General features: G+C 36.4%; 1 protein-coding gene across 1 annotated transcript in view; it reads right to left on the bottom strand.

The window, feature by feature from the left end:
* The window catches only part of XPR1 (xenotropic and polytropic retrovirus receptor 1), a 206,098-nt gene that overhangs the window by 70,714 nt on the left and 117,582 nt on the right, over positions 1-17,802 (bottom strand). Inside the window, exons 3-4 of the mRNA XM_067728812.1 lie at positions 13,693-13,794; positions 961-1,184 (exon numbers count right to left, since the gene is read on the bottom strand). Of these exons, the coding sequence (XP_067584913.1) occupies positions 961-1,184; positions 13,693-13,794 (326 nt within the window). The remainder of the gene's footprint in view (positions 1-960; positions 1,185-13,692; positions 13,795-17,802) is intronic.

Here is a 17,802-nt window from a genome sequence, read left to right as displayed (position 1 = left end):
GCAGGCGGACTCTCAACCACTGTGCCACCAGGGAAGCCCTATAATTACTTTTTATTTTAAAATTCCAATATTTACCCATGGTAATACTTGTATTATATAACCTCTAGTTTTTATATAGTGTATGATCCTGTGATGATCTTAACCAGATTAGAAGTAATAATCAAAAGAATAAAATGGAAAAATAATAGCACATAAGGTCTCTTTAAAGATTAGGGAGATGCTTTTGCCCATTTAAATGTTTATTATTTAACGAATAATCTGTTTTTCAATATATTCTTTATAGACTTAACTATGTGAACAAATCTATAAAGAATTACAAATGAATAAATGCCAAGCATTTCCATAATTTAGCATACCTGGTAATTCAACTTTTTAGGTTGGGTTTTAAAATTTCTTTTCTTTCCCAAGTTTTGTTTTAGTTTTTGTTTTAAATACAGTCATATTGCAGCCTGTGGATAATAAAACTGAAAGGGTTCTCAGTGGAAAGTTGAAAAGTCAGTATCTTTTACACTATTAGTGTTAGTTGCAGGAAAGTTAACTATACAGCTGCTTTCATGGAAATTTTGCTGTGGTGGAATATAAAAGTTCTTACATAGCCAGCAGCGGTTGGGTAGACATACATTATTTCTTATTTCTACTCATTACTTAGAGATGCCTCTAAAAATAGGAAGCAAACTATTACTCTTTGAGTCAAGGGCTACTCCTGAATACCGTACAAAAAGGTTTTGGAAAACTGATCTTCAAAAACAGAAGTTTTGTTAACATTATTTTACCATCTCTGATAACCTGGTTTTTAGCCAATTAAGAACCTTTGAAATCCCAATAAGAACAGAAAGAATAATGACATGCTAAGAATTTCCCTTTTTGGATTGACCCATTAGTAGAGCTCAAGGAAATTCCATTTATTTTAATTTCTCAATCATTTAAAGGTTCTATCCTCCACAGTAAAAAATGAAGTACCTGATAGTTCTGCAGCAGGATAAGACTGAGGTAGAACTCGCTGAAGGCCAGTTTAAGGTCTTTAAGATTCCTATGTTGGACACGTTCCTCATGGGACAGGTGGAAGACTGGCTTTCTGCGTTGTCGCAGTGTAGTAACACCAGTGCTTTCTTTCTGTGCATCCAGTGATGACTGAAGTTCATTCTGAAGTGTAGCAAACCTGCGCTGAGCCTCTGCGAGCTTTTCTGTAAGAAGTAAAACAGAACTGTCAAATCATCAAGATAAAAAAGCTGGTAAAAGTTCTCACTGACGTCTGAATTTTTACTAATTAGTCTGTTTCCCTAAAATTTCTAGGGAAAAAAATGCTACATTTAATATTTAGAACTAGATAGGAAAAACATGTTTCAGTGTAATACCCTCCTTTCATTCTACCCCACACTTCCCCTCAGCAAAACCTCAAGTGTACCCTTCCTTTTTACAGATGAAGATTGAAGACACAGAATTTAAAAGCCGTGAAGAGTGAGAATACAAAATGGTACAGCCGCACTGTAATTTGGAAAACAGTCTGGCAGTTCTTAAAAAGTTAAACATAGAGTTACCTTAAGATCCAGCAATTCCACTCCTAGGTATATAACCAAGAAAACTGAAAATATACATGCACACAAAAACTTGTACACATAACACAAACTGGGACTCATAATAGTCAAAAAAGTGGCAACAAACCCAATGTCCATTAACTGATGAATGGATAAGCAAAATATGGTATATATGTACAATGGAATATTGTTCAGCCATAAACAAAGAATGAAGTATTGATACATGCTAAAACATGGATGAATATTGAAGATATAATGCTCTAAGTGAAAGACACCAGACATAAAATGCCACAAAATTGTGTGATTCCACTTATATGAAATGTCTAGAACAGACAAGTCCACAGAGACAGAGAGCAGATGAGTGGTTGGCAGGGCCTGGGGGGAGGGAGGAATGAGGAGTGACTGCTAATGGGTACAGGGTCTTTTTGGGGTGATGAATGTTCTGGAATTAGATTGTGGTGATGGTTGTACAACCTTGTGAGTATTTATGCTTTGAATCTCTCTCCTCAGGAATAGCTCATTCCCTTTTAAGAGCTCACATGAGTAAGTCAGGCTTACCTGGAATAATCTCACTTTCTTAAAGTCAATTGATTTGAGACCTTAATTATACCTGCAAAATCCTTTATAGCAGCACCTAGGTTAGTGTTTGATTGAATAACTGAGAGAAAGTATGTGTATATCAGGGGGAAGGGATTTTGGAGGGCACCTTAGAATTATGCCTACCACATACTTTGAACTGATGCAAATTTCTGAAGACTCCAAATGCCATTTGGTCCCGCAGTCAAAATGGAGATATACAGTTGTTCAAGTGATAGATGGAATATTAGCCCAGGTTTAACTCAGTGGACCCAGTTGGTTCACAGGCTCACACTATGATTATATTTCCAGTTCTGGAATGTATAACTGGAATACAAATACTGGGCTACTGGTGGAATCACCACATTTGACTCTGACCCAGGAGAGGAAGGGCTAGTGGAAGTTCTGGAATTTCTCCCTATCAAGATAGTAAGCCAAAAGCACAAACATATCCCTAGGGGAACTTCAGAGATTAGTGCCACCACCAGGGATGATGTTATCTATCACATCTCCATTTAACTCATCTGGTTAGTCTGTGCAGAAGTTGGACGAATCTTGAAGAATGAGTGTGGATTATTGTTAAACTTAATCAATAATGGTCACCCTGAAGGCAGCTGCTATTCTAGATGTGGTATTATCACTGGTGCAAATCAACACAGCCTCTAGCACCTGGTATGAAACTATGCATCAAATAATGCAGCTACTTACCTGGCAGCAGAGGCTAGCAATGAGCTCCAGAAATGATACCATTCCTCATTGGAACTGACTAACCACCTAGCGGCAGGTTGCATGCACTGGATGCAGGGGGCAGAGATTTGTCCTCTTTGGAACAAGTGCTTTCTTTATACGGATGTGCCTTCCCTGCTTATAATGCTTCTGCTAGCACCACTATCAACTGGAATGCCTTATCCATTTTCAAGGTGGTAAAGCAATGAGCATATCTATGGAATAAAACGGTTTTATCACATACCCAGAAATAGCTGGCCTAACATAAAGGCTTACTGAAATGAGTTGGGAGACAAAACTCTCAAAGGTTGGGGTTCTGTCTTTCAGAATGCAGTACTGAGACCATTATTTGGTTCTATCCTAACCACAGCCAAAATTCAGTCTAGGAATGAAGGGGTGGAAGTAGGAGTGGCTCCTTTCACTATTATATCTAATAATCCACTCAACCTGCAACTTGAGCTCTGCCTGTTGGTTAGTCCTCAAGAGGAAATGCTTCTATCATAGGAATACAACAATGGTTCTGTTGAATTGGAAGATGAGACTGCCACCTGGCCTTTTTTGGACTCATCATACCATTGAACCAGTAGGCAAAGAAGGTGTTTACTAGTTAAAGTGATTCTGATTACCAAGGGGAATAGATAACACAACAGTAGCAATGAGCATTGTGTCTGCCACCCAGGAGACTTCCTGGAACACATCCTAGTACTTCCATGACCAATAACAGAAGTTAATGGAAAACTAAAGCAATCAAAAAAAGACAGAATTACTAAGGATTCAGCCCCTTCAGGAATTAAAGTTTCGGTTATCCCACCCAGTAAAGAACCCTCACCAACTAAGGTACTGGCTGAGGGCAAAGGAAATATGGAATGGGTAGTGGAAAAAGCAAATAACAGATATCAACTATCACTTCTTGACCTTCTTGTTCTGTCTTTTACATACCTTGTATTTTCCTCTCTATCTCTGTGCTGCATTCTGAGTTACTACTTCAACACTACCAGTTTATAAATTCTCTTTTAAGGTCTAACTAACTTACAGTTTAATTGATTAAGATATTAATTTAAGTAATTATATTGTCATTTAAAAATTTCTAATTGGTTTTTTTTTTTTTTTTTTTTTTGCGTACATGGGCCTCTCACTGTTGTGGCCTCTCCCGTTGCGGAGCACAGGCTCCGGACGCACAGGCTCAGCGGCCATGGCTCACGGGCCCAGCCGCTCCGCGGCATGTGGGATCTTCCCAGACCAGGGCCCGAACCCATGTCCTCTGCATCGACAGGCGGACTCTCAACCACTGCGCCACCAGGGAAGCCCTAATTGGTTATTTTTAAAAGTCAATTTTGATAGTTTCTTATTCTTTGCTCATGGTTTTGATACTTTCTTTTATGTCTATAGCCATATTAAGTATATGTTTTATTTTGTACCTGATAATTTGCATATCCTATACAGCAGGAGTCCCCAACCCCCAGGGAACTGGGCCACACAGCAGGAGGTGAGCAGCGAGCAAGCCAGCAAAGTTTCATCTGTATTTACAGCCGCTCCCCATCACTCGCATTACTGCCTGAGCTGCGCCTCCTGTCAGATCAGTGGCGGCATTAGATTCTCATAGAAGTGCAAACCCTACTGTGAACTACACACGCGAGGGATCTAGGTTGCGCGCTCCTTATGAGAATCTAATGCCTGATGAGAGGTGGAGCTGAGGCAGTGATGCTAGTGCTGGGGAGCGGCTGCAAATACAGATTATCATTAGCAGAGAGGTTTGACTGCACAGAGACCATAAAAAATCAACTGCTTGCAGACTCATATCAAAACCCTATCAGTGAGTGTCAAGTGAAAACAAGCTCAGGGCTCCCACTGATTCTGCATTATGGTGAGTTGTATAATTATTTCTATTATTATTACGTTGTAATATATAATGAAATAAAGTGCACAATAAATGTAATATGCTTGAATCATCCCCAAACCATCCCCTGCCCCCCCAGTCCGTGGAAAAACTGTCTTCTGTGAAACCGGTCCCTGGTGCCAAAAAAGGTTGGGGACCACTGCTATACAGCTTTTAAGTGTTTTGTAGTCTTCCATAATTGTAAGAAATGGAACTATTCACCTATATTCAAATTTCACATTTAAGTCAAAGGGAAAATGAATCTAGGGTTTTTTTAAAATACAAGTTAAGCATTTCTATTGCATATGTGTTTGTCTTATTATCCTCATGATCAAAAACAGTATAGAACTTCTTGGTTCACAGTGCACTTTACATCTCAGCAATTTTTTCATGATGCTCCTAGGCCGAAAAATATACCAAACACTTCTATTAAGTAGTTAGGTTCAAACAACTTAAGTATTTACGTCCCAACCACTTCATAGCTATTTGCAAAAATATTATACACAAATACAAACACATATATAATGAAAGAATGTGAAGGTTTATCCAAAGTCCACTATAAATTATTATGCTAATTAAAAGCCTCAGGTAATTTAGTAAGATCGAAAAGCCAGAATATCCTAAGTAGCATGAATGATCAACTTTTGTTGTTAAAACATTAATACATGAGTTTGCTATTTGTTTAGCTTCCTTAGCCAGAGTTGTCAATACATAAATTTTGTAATTATTTACATCTTTCAGTACAAGGATATTAAAAATGTAAGAAGCCCCAAAAAATGGATAGAAAAAGAACCTGTATGCCAGCAATAAGCCAACAAACAGCCTCTCCATCTGGCAAACTCCTTACTCATTTTACATGGTTAATCATAAATATCATTTTCTATGTAAAATTCTTCTTGTCTAACAACTCTCAGTCACAATTTGAAGCTCCTTCAAGGCTCTCATGGGACTACATATATGCATACATAGAACACTGCATACAATTCTTTGTTTATATTTTTGCTTTATTTACTAACTGTGAGCTCTCTGAGGGCAATGGTTCTATAATCCTCATCTTTTATGATGAACAATTTTTTTACTCTTTTTGTTAAATCCTTTTTTTTTTTAGATGTTGGGGGTAGAAGTCCATCAATTAATTTATTTATTTTTGCTGTGTTGGGTCTTCGCCTCTATGTGAGGGCTTTCTCCAGTTGTGGCAAGCGGGGGCCACTCTTCGTTGCGGTGCACGGACCTCTCACTATCGCGGGCTCTCTCGTTGCGGAGCACAAGCTCCAGATGCGCAGGCTCAGTAGTTGTGGCTCACGGGCCTAGTTGCTCCACGGCATGTGGGATCCTCCCAGACCAGGGCTCGAACCCGTGTCCCCTGCATTAGCAAGCAGACTCTCAACCACTGCGCCACCAGGGAAGCCCCTAATATCTTTTCTTCAGGTATGTTTTACATACCATAAAATTCACCCACTGTAAGCATAAAGTTTGCTGATTTTTTAGTAAATCTGTAGAGTTGTACAATCATCACCACAATCCAATTTTAGAACAGTTCCATTACCTCATACACTTCTGTCATGGTTGCTGGCTGTTGATCCTCACTCCCACCCCCAGGTAACCACTGATCTGCTTTCTCTGTCTACAGATTTGCCTTTTCTGGACACCTTATATAAAGGAATCATACAATATGTAGTCTTATGTGTCTGTCTGGTTTCTTTAACTTAGCATGATTTTGAGGTTCATTCATTTTGTATGAAACTACTTTTCATTATCAGTAGTTTGTTCCTTTCATTGATGAACTGTTTTTCACTGTATGGATACACCACATTTTGTTTAAATGTTCATCAGTTCATGGACATTTGGATTGTTTTTAGTCTTTTTACTATATAAATTATGCGGCTATTAACATTCACATACACTTTTTTTGTGTGGACTATCATCTTCATCTTTGCAATAGCAGGTTCAATCCATGTTTGCTGAATGAATGGATATGTAGGAGAAAAGTTCTCTCTAGTAATCCAAGTTCCTATGTAGAAATAAGGAAAAATAAAACTTTCAAGGGTATTTTGCTACTTTCTTTAAATTAGTGATTCTCTTCCTTAAGGCACGACTGTCTAGAAGAGCATAATGAAAGAGAATCTCTACGTGGGAGTGTCGAGGATAAAGCATATGTTACTTGAAAAAAAAAATTCAATATTACTACAGTTATGGTGTGAGATTTTTTAACTTATCAAAGGGGCATAGGTTTAAAAAGGATGAGAAACACTGCTTTTGACACCAAGTGTCCAAGTCTATTTTGCAATGATACCTCAGTTTTCTAAAGTTAGATCTCCAAAAAGCTCAAATACATGGAACAGCACAGAACCTAAAAAGAGGTATTAAATGTGTATATAAAACTTATTTTGGTCTATGAATGAAAATCTACAAATACAGTTATAAAAAATAAAAATGAATATTCCTAAGCAATTTTATAAATACTGATGAAAACAGCCTATTTTGGCAATAAATTCCAATTTCTATTCATGCCAGTGAATCAAGTCACTCTAAATATGAACAGATTATTATCTTAATAATATTTGTTTAATGCCATAAGCTCTCATACACTGATAATAAAATATTTGATAAAAATTTCCAATAACCATTCAAGACTTTCAAAGTACCTATGTGTCCCTCAAAGAGCTAAAAAAAGATTATCAAGATCTTTAGTTTTAATGAGATTTGTATACATATTTTTACTTTTAGAAAAGTTATTTTAGAAATACAAGGTATCTTCAAAATAGCAAAGCTATCATGTTATGCAACTGAAGAACATTTCTTGATAAAGTTAATGTCTTAGAATACTTTTATTGTCTTTCAATGTTATCATCTTTCTGATTCAATTTATGGATTTCACTGTTACCTGAAATACAAAGTAAGTTTATAAGAATGTTGACCCATTATAGGTGATTCAGGATAGTTAATCTTGTTGCATTACATCCTATTTTTGCACGGCTTTTTCTGGAGTTCTTACCTGAAATTCTGACAACCTCAAATACTTAAGTCTAAAACCTCCATGTGTGAAAATAGCATCCTATTCTTCCATTCCACTTTTCTCTCTAATCAATAACACTCCTTATTTTCTTACAACTCCAGCCTCAGCTGACTATTTGTTATCCTCCTCACCCCCAAATATGTCACGGACTTTAATGCATTACACATCTGGATAGGTTTTTCCCTTGTCCTAGAACACCATACTCCAGCTCTCCCTACTCCCCACACAGCCATTCCCGAACACACTCCTCCAAGAGGACATGGCAGATTTAAACGTTTCCATTTATGCTTCTTCATGTTCGCTTCCACAGTACGTTGTACAACTCTACAATAACAAATATCATAAATTTTTTTAAAGATATAATTAGTAAAGAAATATATTAGATGTACTCTGATATTTTCCATTCTACTATATTCTATTCATATTTTAAAAAAATGTGCTGACCCTGTGGGTCACTTATTGACCCTGTGAGTCATTTATTGGGTTGCAACCTACAATTGTTTAAAAGAACACTAATTTAGATGATAGTCTGCTTTTTTGTGAAGATGCCATCCTAAAAACCTGTTACCCCATGACTATGGGCATTGCCCATGCTTTCAGTCTTAGAAAGAAAGAAACGAAAAGAAAAGCTAGGAGGGAAGGAGGAGGAAAGAAAGAAGAAAAGACAAAGAAAAGGTTGGTTTCCCATGGCTTGTTTTTGATTTTTTGTTTGGGGTTTTTTTGCGGTACGCGGGCCTCTCACCACTGCGGCTTCTCCCGTTGCAGAGCACAGGCTCCGGACGCGCAGGCTCAGCGGCCATGGCTCACGGGCCCAGCCGCTCCGCGGTATGCGGGATCCCCCCAGACCGGGGCACGAACCCGCGTCCCCTGCATCGGCAGGTGGACTCTCAACCACTGCACCACCAGGGAAGCCCCGATCACTTTTTTAAAGAAAATGAAGAAAGCAACATTTATTGTACATAGAACGTAAATAATTGTAATTTTAATTTTCATCAGATGTGTTAGAAAGAAAGCAAGCCACTCTAGCTGCTTTAATTCACTTCCCCAACTTCCCCTAACCTCCCATCCTTTAATAGCTTTTAAGTAACTTATTCTGGGGACTTCCCTGGTGGTCCAGTGGTTGGGAATACACCTTTCAATGCAGGGGATGTGGGTTCGATCCCTGGTTGGGGAACAAAGATCCTACATGCCGCCCGCATGCCACAACTAGAGAGCCTGCACGCCACAACTACTGAGCCCGCACACTCTGGAGCCCGCACGCCACAACTAGAGAGGAGCCCAGGCACTGCAGCAGAGGATCCCATATGCCACAATGAAGATCCCACACGCCACAACTAAGACCCGATGCAGCCAAATAAATAAATAAATATTAAAAAAAAAAAGTAACTGATTTTGTTGTAATGATGTAGGAAGAAACGCTAAGACAATAGAATTTTAAACAATATTACAAACCTATGGTCACCCTACTTAACTAAATATATTTAATCCACATTTTAACACATGAATAAGCAAAGAACAAAACTAGCCATTAAGTCACAGTTGTGGGTACTAGACACATATAATCACCTGTGAAATGAACATTTAGTATTTCAGTGAGAGAGTTTCTTATGTTTCATTATTATACAGTGCCTCAAATTCAATAAGAATAAAGAAAAGTAAACATATAGCAAGATACTGTATAATAGGATTACAGGAATAACTGTATAATAGGAATAGTTTTGAGTAACTATTATCCAATTGGTCTTACATTTACATGGAGACTGAAAATATTTTACAGCCAAGAAATAAATCTGTTTCTATTACCATTATTTTCCTACTTATGAATAACACTACTGTGATTTCCTACCTTTCCTCCCTCCTTTTTGGTAAAGAAAGGAAAAGCACATAACAGTGTTGTGAGTTCCTAACATAAAAACTGAAGTCAAAAATTAGGACAAGCCAGATAAAAACCCTGAAATTATTTCCTTTAGAAACAAAGGAAAAAGCATTTAGATATTTAAAATATTCCAACCAATAAAAAGGGCTTGCCTGTTTTAATTGTGGAATATTAAAAGCAACAGATGTAGTCTAAGAGTTTTTTTTAAATATAGGTGCATTGGGGCTTCCCTGGTGGTGCAGTGGTTGAGAGTCCACCTGCCGATGCAGGGGACATGGGTTCGTGCCCTGGTCTGGGAAGATCGCACATGCTGCGGAGCGGCTGGGCCCGTGAGCCATGGCCGCTGAGCCTGCATGTCTGGAGCCTGTGCTCCGCGACGGGAAAGGCCACAAAGGTGAGAGGCCCATGTACCGCAAAAAAAAAAAAAAAAAAAAAAAAAAAATGTAGGTGCATAGAAATACTGCTTAGAAGCCAAGTATTTTGAATGGAGGGAGAAAGCAAACTGGTTCGAGAAAAGAGAAAGATGTGACATGAAGTAATTTGTACTCCCAATGGAAAAGGACATTACTGGTCATCATAAAAAAAAGTTTCTAGCACTACAACCTTCAGTTTGTATTGACTGATACCATTTTCAGTGCGAGAAGACACCTGGGAGAACTCTAGGTCAGTGATCAGCAATGTTATCACCAAAAGGATACCTCCTTTAAAAAATTTCCCTCTCTTCCCATGGTCTTCAAATGTTTGAAGATTTTATCTATAAATCTAAATAAATACCTATATCTTATTAGCCAAAAAATATGTAATAAAAAAAGAACAATAAAATAACTTACATTAGGTTTTGTGAAATACTGAAAATAGCTTCTGACTCCTTACATGTGAAATCCCAGAGGGCTGGGAATCAATTTGCTCATTTTACAAGTAAGTACGTAGAGGTCAAGGAAGGTTACATGGTAAACGTTTTCAAAAAAAATAATAAGGTTCAAAAATCCAAAATGTAATTGATAGGTAATAGACTTTTATGAAAATAAATACATCCATATTTTAGTAGTATTCATTCTGTTTTGTTGGTTTAGCTTTTATAGCATTTGGGCAGGGGGTACTTCAAGGTTTCAGTCAATACTATATCTCACCTAAAAAATAACCATTTTTAACTGACCATTAAATAATTTGTGAGATGTAACTGGGTGGAGGTAGGGTTTATAAGATGAACTCACCCCTATATTATTTATAGTTCTTCATGTGCCCTAGTATCTGAGGATTGTAGTATACAAGACAATCTGCCATGGAGAAAGTGGCTAAATAAGGAGAAAAATGACACAATCTAGGACAAGCACCAATTCTACTTCTGTCAATCATGTCTTCATATTACCCATCATTTCCTGACCTGGCAAAAAGTCAGTCTGAAGACTACCAATTTGTACCTACTCCTTGATGACATCAAGAGACATGCCCTAATGGCTCTGCCAATAAGCACAGAGAAAGGAAGTCATTAAATCATAGCCCCCAAATTTTTAATAGTAGAAAGCCTAAAATTATCTTTGGAAAGTAACCAAGTCTAAAATACCATTTTGCAAACTGAGGGTTGTAACTCAATATGAGATCATGAAAGCAATTTAGTGTATCATAAATCAGCATTTAAAAAATCAAATAGAAACAATTAGAGAATACAGAATATAAGTAGTAAGAATAAGTATTGTTTCATGAGAAAATATTTTTAATCAAATATATTGCACATACACACATATACAGATGCATGCAAACATATAAAACACACACATCTGTCTGTGTAATGAGGTCATAATTTGTATGTATTTTTTACTGTTAACTCAAAATATATAAAGTATGTATCTATTGTTAAGAGCAGATATTTTTCTTTGTAAATCAAGAAGCTTTATCTACTTTTTGTAATCTAATTTATCCAATTAGAGTTGGGTTCAGAGATCCTTCCCAGAACAATCATAGTAAAAGAAAAATGCTAATAAACTTGACCTTTATATTTCTCATTTACAACCTTAGATCATACCCAATAGACTTTTCTCAGTCGAAATACTCTTTCCACTGCAAATGCCTTCCTCTTTTAGTCTCCTCTTCCTCATTCTACATTATATGGTTGCCCTCTCCTCTGTCTACATTGCTGGTTCCTCTTTATCCTCTTACCTTCTAATTGTCGAAATTATTTTTGTCCTTGAACACTGTTAATTCCTTCTGTACATTTTTCCCTTGCTGAAAATCTTTGCATTTGCATGGTTTCAAATAATATTTCTGTTTTGTCTCTGCCTTCTAAGTGCTTGTAACATAGTGAAAAGGACGTGCATATATGCTATGCCCTTTCACAGCTCTGTGCCTTTGCATAAACTACTTCCTCTGCCTAGGAAGAAATCCAGCCATAAATGAAAGATGAGAAGGAGAACACAGAGTTAAGATATTTGCTTCCCTTTTTTTCAAGATGAGGTGATCCCATTTATTTTTTTTTATTTTTTTTAAATTAATTAATTAATTTATTTTTGGCCGTGTTGGGTCTTTGGTGCTGCGCGTGGGCTTTCTCTAGTTGTGGCAAGTGGGGGTTACTCTTCACTGCAGTGACTTCTCTTGTTGCGGAGCACAGGCTCTAGGTGCGCAGGCTTCAGTAGTTGTGGCATGTGGGCTCAGCAGTTGTGGCTTGCGGGCTCTAGAGTGCAGGCTCAGCAGTTGCGGCGCACGGGCTTAGCTGCTCCGCGTCATGTGGGATCTCCCTGGACCAGAGCTCGAACCCACGTCCCCCTGCACTGGCAAGCGGATTCTTAACCACTGCACCACCAGGGAAGTCCTTGCTTCCTTTTTTATTTATTTATTTTCTGTTTAAAGGGAGTGACTTGCTAAGGAAACTAATCCATTGAAAAGGGAAGTTAGAGGAAAGTTATTTTCTTAGAGGAAATAATTTCTGGAACAAAGTCTCCAGGAGCTGAAATTCAGTCAGTAGTTATAGAATTTTCCATAGACTGAAGAGGTATATCTTTTCTACAAATATTGGAGGAAAATAAATAAGGGTAAGAATATCTATAGGTATTTGGTGGGAGGGGAGTGGCACAGATCTGCATAAGTATTACACACCAACAGGAATTGAAGGCCTTTATATTTATTTGTAAAGTAGGAGGTATAATGAACATGATGGGGAAGATGCTTGGGTCAGAGAATTCAAGAGAATGGCATAGGGTTTAGAAAAGCACTTTGAAATATGAAAAAGGGCACTGATCAGGATCCACAGGCAGCTTTGAGAACACAGTTAAGAATGCAATAATGAATTTACAGTGGTTCAAATTTGTTCTGCTGTGATTTTTTTTTTCCCCGGCTGTCCTAAGCAGCCTGGGGGTAGGCATGAAGAAGGTAAAAGGTTGGACTGGTCCACGGTTGGAGTTTTGCCAGGCAGAGGCAATCAACACAAGGCAATGAGGGTAAAGGGATTAAAAGCTCAAGGACTGATGGAAATGAAAGTAATTCGGGGAGGGGCCTGGTCAAATGGAACAGAATGAGGTAGTCAAAAAAGGTGAGTTCTATGAAATGAAAAAACAGATGTTAAAGGAGTAGGGGAGTAAACATATATTAAAAAAACAACAATTTAAAGGGTCAGACATAAATAAATAGAAGTTCTAATATTTTCTTTTCTTCTCAAGAGCATCTTGTACATGCTACTCTGGAGACCATACCCTAGAGAGACAGATATGAGTGTTCCACACAACGGAAAGGCATAAAAGTGACATAATTAATAAGCTGCAACTGTGTCATTCAGCTCTGAGAGAAATGATAAAACCAAGTTTCTGACTCTTTAATGCTTTGGACTGGGCCACAGTGAAGCTCAAGGTATTGAGTCATAATGAGGTCCTGAAATCCTTGCAACTGAAAGAGAACTAGGCAATGACCATATAAGGCTCAAACAGTGAAGTACCAGATGCATTCCTACCTCAGCTAAAGAAAATATCCTTTAATTGCAATATAGTAAGAAAAGCCCCAATTTTAAAATGATCAGAAGTTTCAACAATGACACGGTAGAGTTCCTACTTCCTTAGCAGCAGAAATTGTCTCTTGTATATTGTACCAAACAACTACTTACCTGAATAAAATGTGTTGATTTTGGCAAGTTCTTTTTCACAGGTTTGGAAAAATTTTTCTTCAAACTTGGCAAAATACCTCTTTACTGTGTCCTCATCTGTAACTGAAAGCAAGGAAAACAATATTAAAATTTAGTGTCCAAAGGCCAACTAGGAAAATTATGGAAATAAAAATTTAAATTACTACTTTCTTAGTCTTTGAATGTCAATATATGTATTTCTTTGAAAAAAATGAACTGTGAACTATATTAAGAAAAGGCTAATCAAAGGCCTCTTCACAGGAACACAATTATTTTTTAATTGAATGAAGTTTTCTAAATCTCTACTATAATAAACTTATAGTGGTGGACAAAATACGTGTTCCTAAGACTTCAGAAGACACTACTGCAGAGGTGATCAAGGGAAACTAGGTGCTGGGAGGTGAAGTGAGTAGGATTCAGCAGAGAGTAAATAAAGTATCTCAGGATTAAGTACTGCATTCACAAAATGCAACAGATAATGAAGACATGAATATGTAATGTGTTTCTGGAAAAAATGAGTTGATTGTTCTAACTATATTAAATTGCTATCTACTCATTTTTACCTTAGCTGCACCAGACACAGAGAAAGAGATGTAGACTGATAGTTATAAATTAGATATTCCAAACCTTCAGTTGCTGGGTAGGAACATAAATGAGTTAAGTAAGTGGGTAATTGTGCAAGTATGGTGACAAATGGCAACTGACACATTCAGGATAAGTAGTGGTATGGATTCTGGTGAAGCGGAGAGCACAAGTCCATCTAGCTAGTTGCTGCTCAGGTTGTCAGATCTTCCAATTTTTCAGTCAGAAGCCATAAATCTAGGTATTTTAAAAACACTGTGTGGGCCAATCAATATATGTCTTTGCAGGCAGGATCCACTTTGTGAGCTGTCATATAGCATATTGATTTACTGAATCTCGTAGTATAGATATATATAGCTTCAGGAACCCCAAGCCTAAAAAGGGTATGTTTCTTGCCCAAGTAAGCTCTGACTAGACTCCAGATGCTAATCATAATTTAGAACTACCCTATTTCTGGATCTCTGGGGCACTCTAAGCTTGAAATGTCTACAAAAAGTACAGGTTCTTTTACAACCCTCAGATGCTCCAAATCTTAGTGCAATCCTGGAAACCCTTAAATAATTCACCTGTCCAGTAATAAGAGAAACAGTATTTCCCTAAGTAATATGTAACACACATACACACAAACTCATAGTACCAGAGATATTTTAAAGAAAACAAAAGCTTAAAACGAAGTTTAAAAAAGCATGTTGAATCTATTCATTTAATTTGAATATACAAATGTAAAAAAAAAATAGCACTACTACTTCTCTATTTCTTATGCTTTAGAACGGAACAGCCAATGCAGGATTCTACTGATTGTGCAGTAAAGAAGGGACAGCTACTTTAAGTACCTCATGTAAGCTTAGCAATTTAGGTACAATAAAGGCTATAATTGCCCAAGGCCAGTGAGAATTATTTTTCCAAACCATAAAGCAGGTCAAAGCTTTTTTTAAAGCTGACCTTGAGTTAAAGATGCTCCATGGTAACATATGCTGCTCTTGTTTTTTGGTGGCAGGGTGGGGCTGGGGGACCATGCTGTGTGGCTTGCAGGATCTTCGTTCCCAGACCAGGGATTGAACTCAGGCCCCCACAGAGAAAGCACAGAGTCCTAACAACTGGACAGCCAGGAAATTCTCCAGATGCTGCTCTTATAATACATCTGGTTCTAGTTGATATAGAATAAGAGTAAATCTTACTCTACTTTACCTACTCTTTTTTTTTTAATTTTAATTTTGTTCTCTATTGTATTGTTAGAGAAGAAAACCCCAAAGCAAAAAGTGGGCTTGGTCATATTTACTTTGTTTCCCTATTAATAGACAACTTTCATTACCATAAAATGATGGAAATAAAGAAAGTTGTCCCTCAAAGTGATTTAAATGTAGTTTCTGTTTAAAAAATAATTTTGCAGGGGAGGAATAAATTAGGAGTATGGGCTTAACAGATACACACTACTATATATAAAATAGATAAACAACAAAGATTTACTGTATAGCACAGGGAACTATATTCAGTATCTTGTAATAACCTATAATGGAAAAGAATCTGAAAAAGAATATACGCATATATAACTAAATTACTTTGCTGTATACCTGAGAGTAACACAGTATTGTAAATTAACTATATACTTCAATTAAAAAAATAATTTTAACATATATGAATGTTTCTATATGATGTTGCATATTCAGCAACATCAACTATTCAAAATATTACTAAGAACCTAGAAACAACAAAAAATCTAAGCCTCTGAGAAACTAAAACGCGTGCAATAAATTTTATGTATTAAAGCATGAACATTCTACCCACGAATGAATGTCATATGAATTCTTCATTTCCTCGATCTAGAGACTATTTTATCTAAAATACCAGCAGTCTGTTATCTAGTTTTCTAGTTCACATATAACTTAACAGCCACAAATCAGAAGAGGGTCGAGTAAGATTACAGCAACACTAAGAAGTAATAGCAAACAGAGAGAGAAGAGGAAAAAAACTATAGATAAAAGTAGCAAGAATAGCTGTGTAAAATAAATTAAATGAAGGAAAATGTTCTTGTCATCTCAGATTTCAAAAGACACAGTAATCTACTGTAATTAGAAGTACACTATTGGTAAAGAAATTAGGAAAACACAACAAAAAGAAGAGAATAGAGAGTCCAGAAATAGATCAGCATAACACAAATTTAGACTGAGATAAAATGGTATCAAATCAGTAAGAATGGACTACATAGCAAGTAAGGTTGGGTGAATTGGCTACCCACTTAAATAAACTCCAAATGGAGTTAAAGAAACATAAAATACTACAAAAAATTAAATAACTCTACATGAAGAAGCTTCCTACACAGTACACAAAACAGAGAGGATAAAGAGAATGACTGACATTCTCACAAAATGAAAAATCTCCATATCAAAAGATACCAAAAGCAAAGTTAAAAGATGAACGACAGGGAAAACATACCTGCAACATTTAAAATAAAGAATTCACATGCAAAATATATTTTACAAAACTCTTACAAATCAATATTAAAAAGATACTCCATAAGAAAGATGGGTAAACTAGAGAAATTTATGGAAAAATATACAGTGTACAAGTGAAAGGATGTTCAACATTCCAGATATCAGATAAATGCAACTTTAAAACAATGAAAATATAATTTTTCAACCATTGGATTGGAAGCAATTTTAAAATAGTGGTATTATCTTGGCAGTGGTGAAAGTAAATGAACACTATCACTCCCTGTTGGTGGAATGTAAATCTGTAAAGCCTTTTAGGAAAACAGTAACTATCAAAATTTTCAATGTGTTTAATCCCACATGTAGGAAGTATATTCTAAAGGAATCTCTGCACATTACTTTTAATAGTGATAAAGAAAACAAAGTGATATCCAACAAAAGGGGAACAGTTACATAAATTACAATAACATTATATAACACCATGCAGCCATTTTAAATATGATATGCATATATCTTGGTATTTATGAAAATCCCAAGACACAATGCTGAGGAAAAAATTTAAATAACAGAATATATACAGTATGATTTCATTTATGAAAAAATATAAATTAATATTCATATGTACATTCATAGAAAGAAGAGTAGAAGGATGCATACTAAACTGTTAATTGTGGTTAACTCCTTTGAAAGAGGAGTAAGTATGAGAGGGATTCTCACATTTTACTGTCTACACTTATTATGTTGTATTTATTGTATCCATTACAATGAAATGTATTTATGAAGGATAAACTTTATTGTATAAATAAAAGGTATTATTAACTGGAAGAAAAAAGAAACATGTCACATTCAATTCTTTAAATTATACCTAACCAGCATAGCTAGTTTAAAAGAATATAGTAAAAACCTAACCAGCATAGCTTGTTGAAAAAAATATCTATGTCAGAATTTAGAGGTACATAGAATGACTAAGACTTTCACTTCAGTAATGAGTTGGTAGAATGCTGATTTACAGAACATGAATTTCTATTATGAGATGCTTCCTAAAATCTATCTGCTGAATAATATTAGAAATCAGTAACTA

This window comes from Pseudorca crassidens, chromosome 2, assembly GCF_039906515.1.
Source record: "Pseudorca crassidens isolate mPseCra1 chromosome 2, mPseCra1.hap1, whole genome shotgun sequence".
Lineage (NCBI taxonomy): Eukaryota > Metazoa > Chordata > Mammalia > Artiodactyla > Delphinidae > Pseudorca > Pseudorca crassidens.
Note: the sequence above shows the minus strand (reverse complement) of the source record. Positions and strands in the feature narration are given on the sequence as shown.